This window comes from Schistocerca cancellata, chromosome 1, assembly GCF_023864275.1.
Source record: "Schistocerca cancellata isolate TAMUIC-IGC-003103 chromosome 1, iqSchCanc2.1, whole genome shotgun sequence".
Classification (NCBI taxonomy): domain Eukaryota; kingdom Metazoa; phylum Arthropoda; class Insecta; order Orthoptera; family Acrididae; genus Schistocerca; species Schistocerca cancellata.
Window position 1 is genome coordinate 186759186 of NC_064626.1, and position 16115 is coordinate 186775300.

Sequence of the window (16115 nt, forward strand, 5' to 3'; positions counted from 1 at the left end):
ATTCGGAAATGATCGGCTGATAATTCGATCGCGTTTCGGAGAAGCAGGTGATCTTCACGAGCGATATGCTGTGGTGCCCCATCTTGCATAAAAGCTCTTGAGTTCAATGTGTGTGTCTCTCCTGTAGGACGACTATGACGTGCTGGCGAAGCATATCGCAAAAGCTGTTGAGTTCAGTGCGTCTCTCTTCTGCAGGGTGGCTAGGAGATGCTGGCGAAGCATATCGCAGTAACGCTGGTCAGTCACACTGCACGTCTCTGGTCTTTGAGCGCCAACCTGTTCAAAAAAGGATGGGCCAATGGTGAACGTAGCCGTGAAGCCACACTACACAGTGACACACGCTCATCATGCAGAGGAACTTAATACACAGTGACTGGAGGTGAAGAGCCTCACACTCGGCAGTTCTGCGTTTTCATCTAACCTATCAGAGAAAAATGAGCTTTGTCGGTCCATAGTATGGTCCAGGGCGTGCCCCCGTCATCTTCAGTCCTTGCGAAGTCAACATATCGTTGTGCATCCTGTGGTGCAAACTGCTGTACGATATGGATCTTGTACCGAAACTATTCGAGAACGGTTGGAGGCACCTTCCGTACAGTAGACTACGCACTGGGTGTCCAACTGTCGTGACAGTACGCGCGCTGCCTGACGATAGGGATTGCGCGCAGCGTTGTCTGCCATAGCAACAGCGATTTCATCAACCACCTGTGGTGCAACCGGTCGTCGGCCTCTTCCCGGAGACACGCCCAGTTCTCCAGTTGATTCGAACTTGTTCATCATGCTCCACACAGCATGTGGAGAAAGAGGTCCCTTCCGTAACCCTTCCAGCAGGCGATATTCTCGATGTGCAGCTGCAGCGTTACTGTTGTTTTGATAATAGAGTTAATTCAATAACGCCCTGTTTGTTCAAGCTTATGTTGACACGTCAACAAGTGCACTACGTCTTGTCAGGTGTGTGAGACTACGGATCACGATAACTGATCACGACTCCTGTTGGCTACAGTTGGATCTGGACGTGGCGCTGTGGCGCATGGAAGTCAGGTATGCCATACACTGGGTTATTAATGCTCCTAAGTTTGGTGCTCTGACGATAATTAGTTTCCGTGTTATAACGTGTTAAATATGGAAGTTTAATTATAACCCTCCGGTATATTTGCTTGTCACATTTGTAGGCGTCTTGCAGAATAAAAATTCCTGTGATAAATAAGCACTGATAGCGCTGTTACTTGTACCACTGGCACAAAGCGACAAGTTTTTTGTAGACACGTGGCTGCAGCAGAATGATGCAACTGACCTTGCAGTTCCCCGATTGCGGTCTGGGTTGCAATGTGTTCGGTCTCTTACCGAACCGATCGTCATTCTAGCCTCGTGTGTGATGACCGGTACCGAATAATCAGTGGTTCGGTATTTTTAGAATACGTTTTCAAACAGTGACACACCTAACATAAAAAATTATTCCAACGGCAATGGCGGTTCCATGCAGCAGTGCCCATGTTGAAAGAGTCTTCAGTCACATGAATCTTTTAAGATGTAATGCTAAAAACAAATTGACTGTCGGTATGGTAAAAGCAGAACTGCGCATTCGTTGTAATTAGAAGTTTACAACGTGCAACGACTTTAGCAAATAATTTAAGGTGATAAAAATTTGTCGAAAGACATAACTAGCAATATTAAATGTAATTTTTAACATTTACTAAGTGTTTTATTGTGTCCACCCGCAGGCCTCAGACCAGGAAATCCTGTCCTGAGGCAATGTTTGGTAATTTCGTCAATTTAAACTTTGCTTGATGACTGGGGTTTTTTTAGACCCCAGGGCTCTTTTAACTATGATAGTACCGTTTTAACGTAGACGTAGCCTTCTCATTCTCCAGAGGAATTCTGATGGTCCATTTATTATAACTGGACAAAATATTTATGGTTATGTCACGGTACATTGTACAATAATTTGAAGTTTTATGAATGGGCTCAGAAAATACGTCACGTATACAAATGTGCTTTTCACTGTTTTCTTCAAACTTAATACATAAATAAAATTTAGGCAACAATTTGCCTTCTGAACCAACAGTATTGTAACGAATTTCTATAAAATACATACACGTGCATTATTGGAAGAAATTCACAGTTAGGAATTGCGCTATGTTGGAGTACGACGTTGTATTATATTTTATTAACAATGAGTAATTCCACAGAATTTAAGGAGATGGGACCTGGATAAACTGAAAGAACCAGAGGTTGTACAGAGTTTCAGGGAGAGCATAAGGGAACAATTGACAGGAATGGGGGAAAGAAATACAATAGAAGAAGAATGGGTAGTTTTGAGGGATGAAGTAGTGAAGGCAGCAGAGGATCAAGTAGGTAAAAAGACGAGGGCTAGTAGAAATCCTTGGGTAACAGAAGAAATATTGAATTTAATTGATGAAAGGAGAAAATATAAAAATGCAGTAAATGAAGCAGGCAAAAAGGAATACAAACGTCTCAAAAATGAGATCGACAGGAAGTGCAAAATGGCTAAGCAGGGATGGCTAGAGGACAAATGTAAGGAGAGACTTATCTCACTCGGGGTAAGATAGATACTGCCTACAGGAAAATTAAAGAGACCTTTGGAGATAAGAGAACCACTTGCATGAACATCAAGAGCTCAGATGGAAACCCAGTTCTAAGCAAAGAAGGGAGAGCAGAAAGGTGGAAGGAGTTTATAGAGGGTCTATACAAGGGTGATGTACTTGAGGACAATTTTATGGAAATGGAAGCGGATGTAGATGAAGATGAAATGGGAGATAGGATACTGCGTGAAGAGTTTGACAGAGCACTGAAAGACCTGAGTCGAAACAAGGCCCCCGGAGTAGACAACATTCAATTGGAACTACTGACGGCCTTGGGAGAGCCAGTCCTGACAAAACTCTACCATCTGGTGAGCAAGATGTATGAAACAGGCGAGGTACCCTCAGACTTCAGGAAGAATATAATAATTCCAATCCCAAAGAAAGCGGGTGTTGACAGATGTGAAAATTACCGAACAATCAGTTTAATAAGCCACAGCTGCAAAATACTAACACGAATTCTTTACAGACGAATGGAAGAATTAGTAGAAGCTGACCTCGGGGAAGATTAGTTTGGATTCCGTAGAAAAATGGGAACACGTGAGGCAATACTGACCCATCCCTATTGTTTAAATTACAAAACCATTCTTTCATGCTATAATGAAGTTGCAAACTAGTAAAAAAATCTTCGTGGTAATGTTCCCACACTTTCCCTGAGGTGATGAACTAAATCACGCACCACTCGTTTCCCTTTCTTCAGCTGATTTCCCTGTATACAGTTGCGTATTTACGCGATAATTTTGTCTCACAATCTACAGCAGGCCACATTGTCATCCTGTACTTTCCAGGTTTTGAAAGAATGCACACCTTGGATGGACATCGTCCCCTGTAACCACACAGGTGCTCATCAACTGTAAGATAAGGCCCAAACGAATACGACGAAATGCATGCATCAACGCACATTTCAAACACAGAACACATGCTGTATATATTCAGATTTTCATCCAGTAACACCATTTCTTTTTTCTCTCGGAAGTTTATTACCAAACCAGAGCCATCTCAGGATCCCACGAAATCTTGGAAACCTCTTTATGGCTAGAAAAATACGCAAGTCACGTATTCCTGGAAGCCTGCTTGCAGATGGTACTGTCATATTTTATCCGTCCACAACTAGATACAAAATCAGGCGCACTAGTTGCCTGAATATCATTATCATCTTCACATTTATTCACATCATTCTGATCCTATACACAACTCTATCACCTCTCTTATCTGCATTTCCAACAATTGATATATTATCTCTATGACTCTAATGTGCATCTGCTAAAGCCTGTTCGAGCCTGTAGCCCCTTTCAAAGTCTGTGGAATTGTTGTTGTTGTGGTCTTCAGTCCTGAGACTGGTTTGATGCAGCTCTCCATGCTACTCTATCCTGTGCAAGTTTCTTCATCTCCCAGTACCTACTGCAACCTACATCCTTCTGAATCTGCTTAGTGTATTCATCTCTTGGTCTCCCCCTACGATTTTTACCCTCCACGCTGCCCTCCAATACTAAATTGGTGATCCCTTGATGCCTCAGAACATGTCCTACCAACCGATCTCTTCTTCTGGTCAAGTTGTGCCACAAACTTCTCTTCTCCCCAATCCTATTCAATACTTCCTCATTAGTTATGTGATCTACCCATCTAATCTTCAGCATTCTTCTGTAGCACCACATTTCAAAAGCTTCTATTCTCTTCTTGTCCAAACTATTTACCGTCCATGTTTCACTTCCATACATGGCTACACTCCATACAAATACTTTCAGAAACGACTTCCTGACACTTAAATCTATACTCGATGTTAACAAATTCCTCTTCTTGAGAAACGCTTTCCTTGCCATTGCCAGGTAAGCCATTATTATTTATGTGGTAGTATTTTACACTGTATCGCAATATAGTTGCTAGAATCACTTGGTGGCTAACAAAAGACCGCATACATGTAATGCGAGGTGCATTCAAGTTCTAAGGCCACCGATTTTTTTTCTAATTAACTACTCACCCGAAATCGATGAAACTGGCGTTACTTCTCGACGTAATCGCCCTGCAGACGTACACATTTTTCACAACGCTGACGCCATGATTCCATGGCAGCGGTGAAGGCTTCTTTAAGAGTCTGTTTTGACCACTGGAAAATCGCTGAGGCAATAGCAGCACGGCTGGTGAATGTGCGGCCACGGAGAGTGTCTTTCATTGTTGGAAAACGCCAAAAGTCACTAGGAGCCAGGTCAGGTGAGTAGGGAGCATGAGGAATCACGTCAAAGCTGTTATCACGAAGAAACTGTTGCGTAACATTAGCTCGATGTGCGGGTGCGTTGTCTTGGTGAAACAGCACACGCGCAGCCCTTCCCGGACGTTTTTGTTGCAGTGCAGGAAGGAATTTGTTCTTCAAAACATTTTCGTAGGATGCACCTGTTATCGTAGTGCCCTTTGGAACGCAATGGGTAAGGATTATGCCCTCGCTGTCCCAGAACATGGACACCATCATTTTTTCAGCACTGGCGGTTACCCGAAATTTTGTTGGTGGCGGTGAATCTGTGTGCTTCCATTGAGCTGACTGGCGCTATGTTTCTGGATTGAAAAATGGCATCCACGTCTCATCCATTGTCACAACCGACGAAAAGAAAGTCCCATTCATGCTGTCGTTGCGCGTCAACATTGTTTGGCAACATGCCACACGGGCAATCATGTGGTCGTCCGTCAGCATTCGTGGCACCAACCTGGATGACACTTTTCGCATTTTCAGGTCGTCATGCAGGATTGTGTACACAGAAGCCACAGAAATGCCAACTGTGGAGGCGATCTGTTCAACAGTCATTCGGCGATCCCCCAAAACAATTCTCTCCACTTTCTCGATCATGTTGTCAGACAGGCTTGTGCGAGCCCGAGATTGTTTCGGCTTGTTGTCACACGATGTTCTGCCTTCATTAAACTGTCACACCCATGAACGCACTTTCGACACATCCATAACTCCATCACCACATGTCTCCTTCAACTGTCGATGAATTTCAATTAGTTTCACACCACGCAAATTCAGAAAACGAATGATTGCACGCTGTTCAAGTAAGGAAAACGTCGCCATTTTAAGTATTTAAAACAATTCTCATTCTCGCCGCTGGCGGTAAAATTCCATCTGCCGTACGGTGCTGCCATCTCTGGGACGTATTGACAATGAACGCGGCCTCATTTTAAAACAATGCGCATGTTTCTATCTCTTTCCAGTCCGGAGAAAAAAAATCGGAGGCCTTAGAACTTGAATCCACCTCGTATAACAATTTTTTGATGATGTGGGGTCACAGTCATGATATATTTCTTTAAAGTCAGTCCCGACATTAGACTGTTTTTTATTTGCAGTGTTACATTTACATGATCATGATTTCGGCTTTAAATTCCCATTATCAAGTGTTTTAATGTTTTACAGTGCCTAAGATGGCATACTGTCGTGTTTAAAATACACTATTAGACACATTGTCTGAGGGTCAATATTTCTGGTTAAAGCCTGCTGTGTTTTTCCAAAGCCGATACCGTGTGAAGGTTAATCTTGCAAGCCTGGTATGCTGATGTCGCGCAAGTGGAGTGGAGGTAAATTCTGTGTTTTGACGACTGTGTAGGTCGTCGCAGAGCTCGGAAGAGGAGCCGCGCCGGTGCGTCTCCGTGGGCTCCGAGCTGCCGCTGCTGGAAGGCGTCGCGCCCGCCCCCGCCTCCACGCCGCCCCCGCCTCCACCCGAGCGCAGCGACAGCCTCGGCACGCGATCCGAGGCCCACCACCTCCGCACTGCGCCCTGGTTTCAGGCTGGCATCCCTAGGTAAGCAGCATTCTAATTCTCTAATCCGTTTTTAGGCTGACTTCCGTGTGTAAGCCACATGTTCGTCTGTTGGCACATATGGTGCACGAATCGTGTGGCACGCCGTGATTTTGGGCTGGCATCCCTGGGCAAGCAACCTCCCACATTTTTCTATTCTGGCAACCGCAAGACCCTGATTTTAGGCTGCCATCCGTATGCAAGCTGTTTTCAAAACAGCTGGTTGGGCATCTTTTCAGTCAAATGTTGTACCAAACTGAGTCTCACCTTATTGTGTTTTAGCACGCTCACGAGTCAACCACTTGGGCTTCCGACCCTAAGATAGCTACTTTCTTCCGTTTCATACTTTGCTAGTTCCAGGCAGCCGTTTCTAGATTACTAGCCTCTCTCCTCTTTACACTCAAGTGACAAAAGTCGCGGGATACCTCCTAATCTTGTGTCGGGCCTCCTTTTCCCCGAAGTAGTGCAGAAACTCGACGTGGCATGGACTCAACAAGTTATTGGAAGAGAATGAAATTTTCACTCTGCAGCGAAGTGTGCGCTGATACGAAACTTCCTGGCAGATTAAAACTGTATGTCGGAACGAGGCTCGAGCTCGGGACCTTTGCCTTTCGCGGGAAAGTTCTCTACCATCTGAGCTACCCAAGCGCGACTCACGCCCCGTACTCAGAGCTCAGAAGGTAGAGCGCTTGACCGCGAACGCCAAAGGTGCCGAGTTCGAGTCTGGGTCCGACACACAATTTAAATCTTCCAGGAAGTTTCATATCATCGCACAATCCGCTGTAGAGTGAAAATTTCATTCTGGAAACATTCCCCAGGCTGTAGCAAGCTATGTCTCCGCAATATCCTTTCTTCCAGGAATGCTTGTTCTGCAGCATCGCAGGGGAGCTTCTGCGAAGTTTGGAAAGTAGGAGACGAGGTACTGGCGGAAGTAAAGCTGTGGGGACTGGGCGTGAGTCGTGCTCGGGTAGCTCCGATGGTAGAGCACTTGCCCGTGGAAGGCAAAGTTCCTGAGTTCGGGTCTTGGTCCGACACACAGTTTTAATCTGCAGGAAGTTTCAAGTTGTTGGAAGTCACCTGCAGAAATATTGAGCCATGGCCATCCACAACTACGAAAGGGTTGACGGGGCAGTGTTTTCTCCACGAACTGACCTCTCCATTATGTGCCATAAATGTTCAACGGGATTAATGTCGTACAATCTGGGTGACCATATGAATCGCTCTATTTGTCCAGAATATTCTTCAAACGAAACGCGAACAGTGGTGGTCTGGTACATGCCGCATTGTCATTCATAAAAATTCCATCGTTTTTTGGGAACAAGAGATCCATGAGCGGTTGCAGATGGTCCCCAAGTGACCGAACGTAGCAATTTCCAGTCACTAAGGGGTTCAGTTGGACCAGAGGATTCAGTCCATTCCATGTAAACATAGCCCCCACCAATGTGGAGCCATCATCAGCTTGCACAGTGCCTTGTTGACAGCTTGGGTCCGTGGCTTCGTGGGGTCTGCGCCGTACTCGAACACAAGTATTAGCTCTCACTAACAGAAATCAGAGCTCATCTGACGATGGTCCAACCGATATGGCAGGAGAGGCACTGTAGCCCATTAACGCCAAATTTCGCCGCACTGTTCGTCGTTCGTCTCACATTGCTTTCTGCGGTTATTTCAGACAGCGTTCCTTGCATATCCGTACTGGCAACTGTAAGCATACGCCGCTGCCCTCGATCGTTAAGTGAAGGCCATCGGCCACTGCATGGTCCGTGGTGAGAGGTAATGTCTGACTTTTGGTATTCTCTGCACTTTCTTGACGCTGTGGATCTTGGAATATTGAATGCCCTAACAATTTCCGAAATGAAATTTTCCGTGCGTCTAGCTGCTACTAGCATTCAGCGTTCAGTCTGTTAATTTCCGTCGTGCCATAGTCACAATGGAAATCTTTCCAGGTGAATCACTTGCGTAAAAATGACAGCGTTACCAATACACTACGCTTTTATACCTCGTGTACGCAATACTACCATCTGTATATGTGCCTATCGCTACCCCATGACATTTGTCATCTTAGTGTATTTCCGCAAGTGCAAGGTCTTACTGTTAGGCTGCCATCCGTATTCAAGCTATTTTCATGATAGCTTGTCGGGCTACTGCAGAACGGCGTTGATTTTCGGCCAAAAATCGCAGTAAGCTGAGTCCCACTTTATTGTCCTTAGCACGCTGTGCGAAGTCGACCACTTGGGTGCAGGCTAGCGACCATGACATAGACATTTTCTTCGTTTTTATACAGGATGTTTATAAATGAATGGTGCAGTTTTAAAAATTAATAATAAATCTATTACTTTACATGGGCAAACCGTGCAGCATAGGCAGCGGCCCCTGTACAAGTTCTTGGAGCATTAATCACATTCCTTCGATATGTGAAACTTAGGTCACACGATACGTATCTACAGGGTACTTATATTCTTCCCATACTCGGTGTAGCATGTCCTCCGTGTTGAATTGCAAACCCACACAGAAAGGAATCGCAGTGTGTTAACTCCAGCGAACGGGGTGGCCAGGGGAGAAGGTTGTTGTCTGCTTTAGCAGGAAGTCCAATCCAGCCTTGACGAAGAATACGATTACGAAGCTCTCGTACATCCCTGTGAAAATGTTGCAGCTGCAAAATGTAATTGTCATTACTGGTGTTCAGCCGAGGTAACAACAAGGTTCAAATGGCTCTGAGCACTATGGGACTTAACATCTTTGGTCATCAGTCCCCTAGAACTTAGAACTACTTAAACGTAACTAACCTAAGGACAGCACACAACACCCAGTCATCACGAGGCAGAGAAATAACAACAAGGTTTCCAACATGTCTGCAAATGAGTTACCCGTCACTGTTTGTTGTTTGAGCAAAAATTGACGGTGCACTTTCACACACGACAACACAGAGAAAACGTTCAAGTCTGGAGAGCCACTCTGTTGTTCAACAAAGGTTCAAATGGCTCTGAGCACTATGGGACTTAACTGCTGAGGTCATCAGTCCCCTAGAACTTAGAACTACTTAAACCGAACTAACCTAAGAACATCACACACATCCATTCCCGATGCAGGATTCGAACCTGCGTCCGTAGCGGGTGCACGGTTCAAGACTGAAGTGCCTAGAACCGCTCGGTCACAGCGGCCGGTTGTTTTCAACAAGCATATATTGTTTCTCGCTTCCTCAGATACGGACTTGTGCGTGCTCACGTTGTCAGTCACATGGAAAATGGCTGCATCGCACAAGATTGTTCTTACTAAAAACCAACGTACTCCATTTTTAACTACAGCTATTCACAAAAGACACCCCTTTTCACTTTGTCTGCTTGTGCAAGGGTCTATAATAATCCTACTTTTTACGGTTAAAAACGCAGCGGCTTACTCAACTCTTCCCACACTATAATCTCTGGCATGAAAAATGCCTTTCTTGCTTCACTAAATGACTTGCGAGGACTTCGGTGAAACACCTCGCGCATTCTTTCGACGTTTGCATAAAGCACGTGAAGCCGACCACGACTCTTTCCCTGACAAATGCACCCGGTTTCCATGAACTGTCGGTATTCTTGTGTGGTGGATCTTTCCTAAACCGTGCTCAGAACTCATACTGCACTGTAATCACAGACCTCCACACCTCAAAACGGAGCACACAGAAAGCATTCTCCCATTGCTAATAGACGCTACTTCTAATCAGTAAGCATGACAAGCGAATAGCGTGTAGTGCATAAAAAACGAGGACAATTGTCGCTGATTTAGCTGTAAGGCTCGCCTATACAAGTAATAAATTGATTTATTATTAATTGCCGGCCAGTATGGCCGATAGGTTCTAGGCGCTTCAGTCTGGAACCGCGCGACCGCTACGGTTGCAGGTTCGAATCCTGCTTCAGGCATGGATGTGTGTGATGTCCTTCGGTTAGTTAGGTTTAAGTAGTTCTAAGTTCTAGGGGACTGATAACCACAGCGGTTAAGTCCCATAATGCTCAGAGCCATTTGAACCATTTATTATTAATTATTAAAACCGCACCAGTGATTTATTAACACCCTCTGCTTTCAGAATGAAATTTTCTCTCTCAGTCGGAGCGTGCGCTGATGTGAAACTTCCTGGCAGGTTAAAACTTTGTGCTGGACTGGGATTCGACCTCGGAACCTTTGTCTTCCCCGGGAAAGAGCTCTACCTCCTCGCGGTGCCCTAATCGCAGGCAGGCGTTAGTTTTTAGATTAAGAATCTCTTGCCCCTTTGTATTTTGACAATTTTACCATTTAATTTTTAAATTAGTGCGTATAAGATTACGTTGAATTAATCCTCCACTTTAACTGTATTTAATCGTGGTAGGAGGTGTATCATGATAGTTATTCATGTTACTTATTTTTCGTTAGTACTTTTACCTTTTATTTAATCCAAGTGGTCATCGTCCGGATCACCTTCAATTTCTTTACCTCTTCTAAAAAATGGCTCTGAGCACTATGGGACTTAACATCTGTGGTCATCAGTCCCCTACAACTTAGAACTACTTAAACCTAACTAACCTAAGGGCATCACACACATCCACGCCCGAGGCAGGATTCGAACCTGCGACTGTAGCGGTCACGCGGTTCCAGACTGAAGCGCCTAGAACCGCACGGCCACAGCGGCCGGCTCTTTACCTCTTCTTCTAAACATTATGCTAAGCTGCAGTGCAGCAGCGTGAGATTCTTTGTCCAGATACTCTTCGTATTCATCCACCTGATTTTTTCTGGGTACTTGAAGGTAACACTTTCCTATACATAAAACACGAACTTTAAAAAAAAATGACTTTTTGCAGGATAGCAGAATCTTATAAAATACAGCTGTTGCACAAATCATAATTTTTCAGAAATATTTAGAAGCTGTAAATCGTCGCCTCTTTACAATAACCATACTTATCACCTGTTTCATAAACATTATTTACTCCAGATGAAAAATGTTATTATACCTATGTTTCCCACTACTTTCTAATATCTCTGACAGCATAACCTCAACACTTGTTGACTCATTTGATGTGATACTGCTCATTGCCCTCTCAAACTCTTATCTCATTACCAGATCCTTGAGATAAGCCTTCTTCTCAGCGAGCTATGGTGCTGTGAATCCTGTGTTTAAAGGGAGACCATATTAGAGATACTGTCCCGCGAACCATAGCACGCATTATTAGTGTGTGAAGGCGTCACTACGCATGCCATTTTCATGTTGTTACTAATCGTCTCCATTGTGATCTTGTTTACAGGATACACAAGATGAGCTTTCCAGTGTGACTCTTCGCAGGGAGATGGTGCTGGAGGTTTTGGTCTTTGAGATGGGGATTTGCTTTCATAGACCCCGAGAGCATCAGCGAAGGCTGTAGGTGGCGCCTACCAAGTTTTCCGGTGCGAAATTCGTGGCAGGGACATTGTGCTAATGGGGACGGTTTGCGTACCAAAGCACACATGCATGGTATGTAAGACGACCAGTAAGCACGGCTACGACACACTTTCGCTACGTTTCGCAGACGTTATCAATGTGTTCTTGTTTGCTGAGAGATCGTGTTGGAGGTGATAGCCGCGAACCAAGGGTCCTGTAGTACAGCGACAGAATTGAAAATGAGCCCAGTTGCTGCACTCTGTTGCTGTCTGTCCTTAAAGCTGCTGCTGGAAGTGCTTGACCGTAAACTGGAGAAAACATTTATGGTGAAGTAGATCTCCAGTATGCCCAGCGGCAACATTTTTTCATATTATGGAATTACCCAAAGTTACCATCTTTACAACAGTTGCTATTCGATGTAGCCTGTATCAGCGAGTCTACAACTATGTCCCTGTGCGTAAGCAGTTCCAGCTGGAAATGGCTCATTAATTGATCGAGATGTTTCTGGAGCGTCAGAGTACCAGTAAACCCTCTTGCTATAGAAAATAAACAATTTTTTCAGCCTTCAGTTGCAAGGTAATTTTACTCGTTTACCTAGGTTTCGATTCCAGTAATGGAATCTTCTTCAGAACCTATAAATTAAACCACATACGGACATATATTACTCACTAAAATGAATTATCAGTCTAATGATTGAATAATAAAGAAATCGTGATACTTACAAAAAATTACATTATTTTGAGAGCCAAACACTGGCCATGTCGCAGATTAAAAATTAAAACAATAAAGACGCATAATCATTATGTCAGTCAAAGTTAAAACCATTAAGGCGAACGTAGACGGAGCTACGCCGGCCAGAAATAAGGACCACACGTGAGCGGCTCGAAAACTAGGCGTTGTGAGCAGTTACGCGGCGAGGCTCGGCCGCGGCCAAGCGCATGCGCGAGCGCAAGCGCAGGCGCGAGAAATAAACTGTCTCAAAATTACTTAGAGCAAATATACATATAAACAAAATGTGACTGAAAGCCGTCCTACAATTGGACAAACCTATCTATTGGTATAGCAACATTAAACAATTACCTGAGAACAAACTACAAAGCCAAGGTATAAAAATTTTTTCCATTTAAATATTATAGTAAAAGGGCGAAGCCCCGCTACAGTAACTAAAAATTAGTGTCGAAACCATGCGTGCTAAGCATAAAATGTCTTTAACATAAAAACGCCTTAGCAACTATGTGTCATTACCAAGCATATAACGAAATACAAAGACACATATGTACAATCGCACTATAACAAAGGGACAAAGCAGATAGGGAAACAGCATCGGCCATTCGAAGCGGACTGTGGGTCAACTCCACTGGAGCAAAGGTTGAAATCCTTCGAAATAACTTCTATTTTTTAGTTGCAGCTGATCATTAAGTAAGTTGTCTCTATCAATACTAAGATGTTTAAAAATTTGCAATTCTTCGAGGGTGTCTAGCCTACATCCCTTTACTTCATTACGCAAAAGCTCTGCGTCTTTTAGAGGCTTGGGAGCATGCGCCTTTTGGACCAGATGTTCAGCAAATGTAGATCCTCGAGTTCCATCACCGCTTTTTGTCGGCAGATGCTCTTTAAACCTAACAGACAGGGCCCTTCCTGTCTGGCCAATGTAATAAGAAGGACATTCAGCATACGTGATTTTATACACACCTGACCTCTTGCTATATGCTGTAGTTGGCGTGGACTAAGTTTTATCAGCGTGGTGCTGTAGAGATGATGAGCTGCAAATTGAAGCTCTCTTTCAGGTTCACAAAAACACGTACTGTCACTTGTTATCCCAGGAGATTATCAGCGTGCTCTTCCTTACAGGGACAACGAGTTGGAGGTTGAGTCCCGCGCATCCATGTGGTCATACTTGTAACGAGAAGTATCCAGTGAGCACTGCTGCTACACTCTCCAGTTATGTGTCTGAGGAGAGTTTACCGGTGTGACCCTTTCTGGGGGGAGATCTAATGTTTTGAATTTTCCGGCATGGGCATTACGCAATAGGTATGCTGGAGGAATTAATGTTGTCCAACTCTTCTCGGAAAATGCTCTTTAGAAATTTTAGCTGTAAATCTGTCCGTGACCCACAACGCCACTCGTGCAACATCTGCCACAGAAATTTGTTGAGCTTTTCGGCAACGTTATCGCGCCGGATAAACGATCCCGTGACGAAACGTGCCGCTCTCCGTTGGATTTTCTCTATCTTTTCTATCAGTCCTGTCTGGTGATGATTCGATGTTGATGAAGAGTACTCAAGCGCTTTACCAGCCACTTCCTTCGTGCACGACTTACATTTAGTCAAGATCTTCCTCTGAATGACAGTCTGCCTGTTGCTTTTCCTGCTATTTGTTTTATGTGGTCATCCCACTTACGGCCGCTTTGAAATAGTTTACTCCTCGATATGTTACGGTAGATACTGTTTGCTACAGATTGTTAATAGTAACGTAGTGGTGGAGTCGTGGCTTTCTCTTCCTACGTACGCTCAATATATTACATTTATTTACGTTCAGTGTCGACTACCGGATCCTGCACCATTATTCAATTCTCTGCAGGTCATTCTACAAATCTATACTGCCTTCTGGCGTTGCTATTTTTCTGTAGACAACTGCATCATATGCGAACAGTCTTGAAGTGCTACCGACGCTTTCTACTGTATCATTTATACAAATTGTATACAATAACGTTCCTATCACACTGCCTTGGGGTAGTCCGGAAATAACTATTACATTTGTCCGTTTTATTCCGTTAAGGGCGACGTGTTGAGTTCCGTCTGCAAGGAAATCGTTAACCCAGTCGCAAATCTGATCCTATACTCGAAAAGCTCGTGTTTTCTCAATAACTGGCGGCTCTGGATGGTGTAGAATATCTTCCTGAATTCAAGGAACACGGCATAAACGTGAGAGCCGTTGTCTAAAGCGATGTGGATCTCATAGAGGAACGGAGCGAGCTGAGTTTTGCAAGATCTCTGTTTGCGGAATCCATGATGATTTTGCAGAGGAGATTTTCGTTTTCCAAAAACGTCATGATTCTTGAATATAAAACATTTGCCATAATTGTACAGCAGACGAGCGTCAACGATATAGATCTACAATTGTGTGCATCTGTCCTTCGGCCCTTCTTGAAACATGGAAAGACCCTTTCTTTCGTTGCAGCTTACCCTTTCTCCAGCGATCTACGATAAACTTCTGCTTGAACGGCCACTGTAAGCCATGCTCAACGCGCTCCGAGTTTACATGTATGACAATGTTTGCAGGGAGGCACTGGACGCCAGTGCTGAGATCTTGTTCATGGAGCGCCAGATCTCCATTGAGCCAGTGTCAGATGCCTTCCCAAAGTCAAGGAACACAGCATTTCCAGAGTTTACATGTGTGACCTTGGACGAATACTACGATGGAGGTTCTGAGACTTGGTGTGAAGAATGGTACGCAAGAGTATAAGTAAGCCTGACTGCTATGTCATTGTCTCTATACCCTTGTACGTGTTAGTTTGTTTGCAGAGAGCTTACTTTGGAGTTGTTGCATTGTGATGTGGAGGGCGTATTCACGGTACACGATATCTCAAGGGAGGCTAACTGCCGCTTGTTGTAAGGTTCTCGGAGTCGACCTGCGTGTCTTTGTTTGCAGGGAGATCGCGCTGGAGGTGCTGGGCCGTGAACCGGAGGGCGCGTTCATGGTGCGCGAGAGCACCAGCAAGCCCGGCTGCTACGCGCTGTCGCTGCGCGTCCCCAGGGACTTCCAGCCGTCCGGCATCGCGCACTACCTCATCCTGCGCACCGCCAAGGGGTACAAGATCAAGGTGGGTCTACAGTCACTCAGTGACAAATCTCCGAAAAATATCTGTCATACTGTTATCATATTCACCCACCATCGACTGATATTGCAGGATGTAGAACTTCCCCGAACTATTCAAATAATTTACGGATTTGCTACCGGATGACGTCGTCGACCAGCGCCGATATTTCGACAGAAGCACACCCTGCCATTCTCTAGGCACACCTGCAAGGAGGAAGCAGTGTGCAAGGGAATTTACTTACTGTGCTGTACCACCTATATTATATGGCCTCCCTAAGGTCCATAAAGAGGCTGTCCCGTTGAAGCCTATTGTTTCTAATATTGATGCTCCGACATATCGTGTAGCTAAACATTTTGATATTTTGTTGAGCCCACTAGTAGGTAGGTGTGAACACCACAGTAAGAACTCCACAGATTTCTTACGTCGATTGCAGGGATTGCGTTTGAAAGATATTTCAGTCAGTTTTGATGTGCTTTCTCTTTTCACTCGCGTTCCCCTCTCTGATTCGTTACAGCTAACTGAGGTTAAGTGTGGTGTCGCCGGTCGTGGTGGCCG

General features: G+C 44.6%; 1 protein-coding gene across 1 annotated transcript in view; it reads left to right on the forward strand.

Moving 5' to 3' along the window:
• LOC126162308 (EGFR adapter protein-like) overlaps positions 1-16115 on the forward strand; it is a 126197-nt gene that overhangs the window by 89552 nt on the left and 20530 nt on the right. The window contains exons 4-5 of the mRNA XM_049918768.1: positions 6185-6379; positions 15392-15563. Of these exons, the coding sequence (XP_049774725.1) occupies positions 6185-6379; positions 15392-15563 (367 nt within the window). The remainder of the gene's footprint in view (positions 1-6184; positions 6380-15391; positions 15564-16115) is intronic.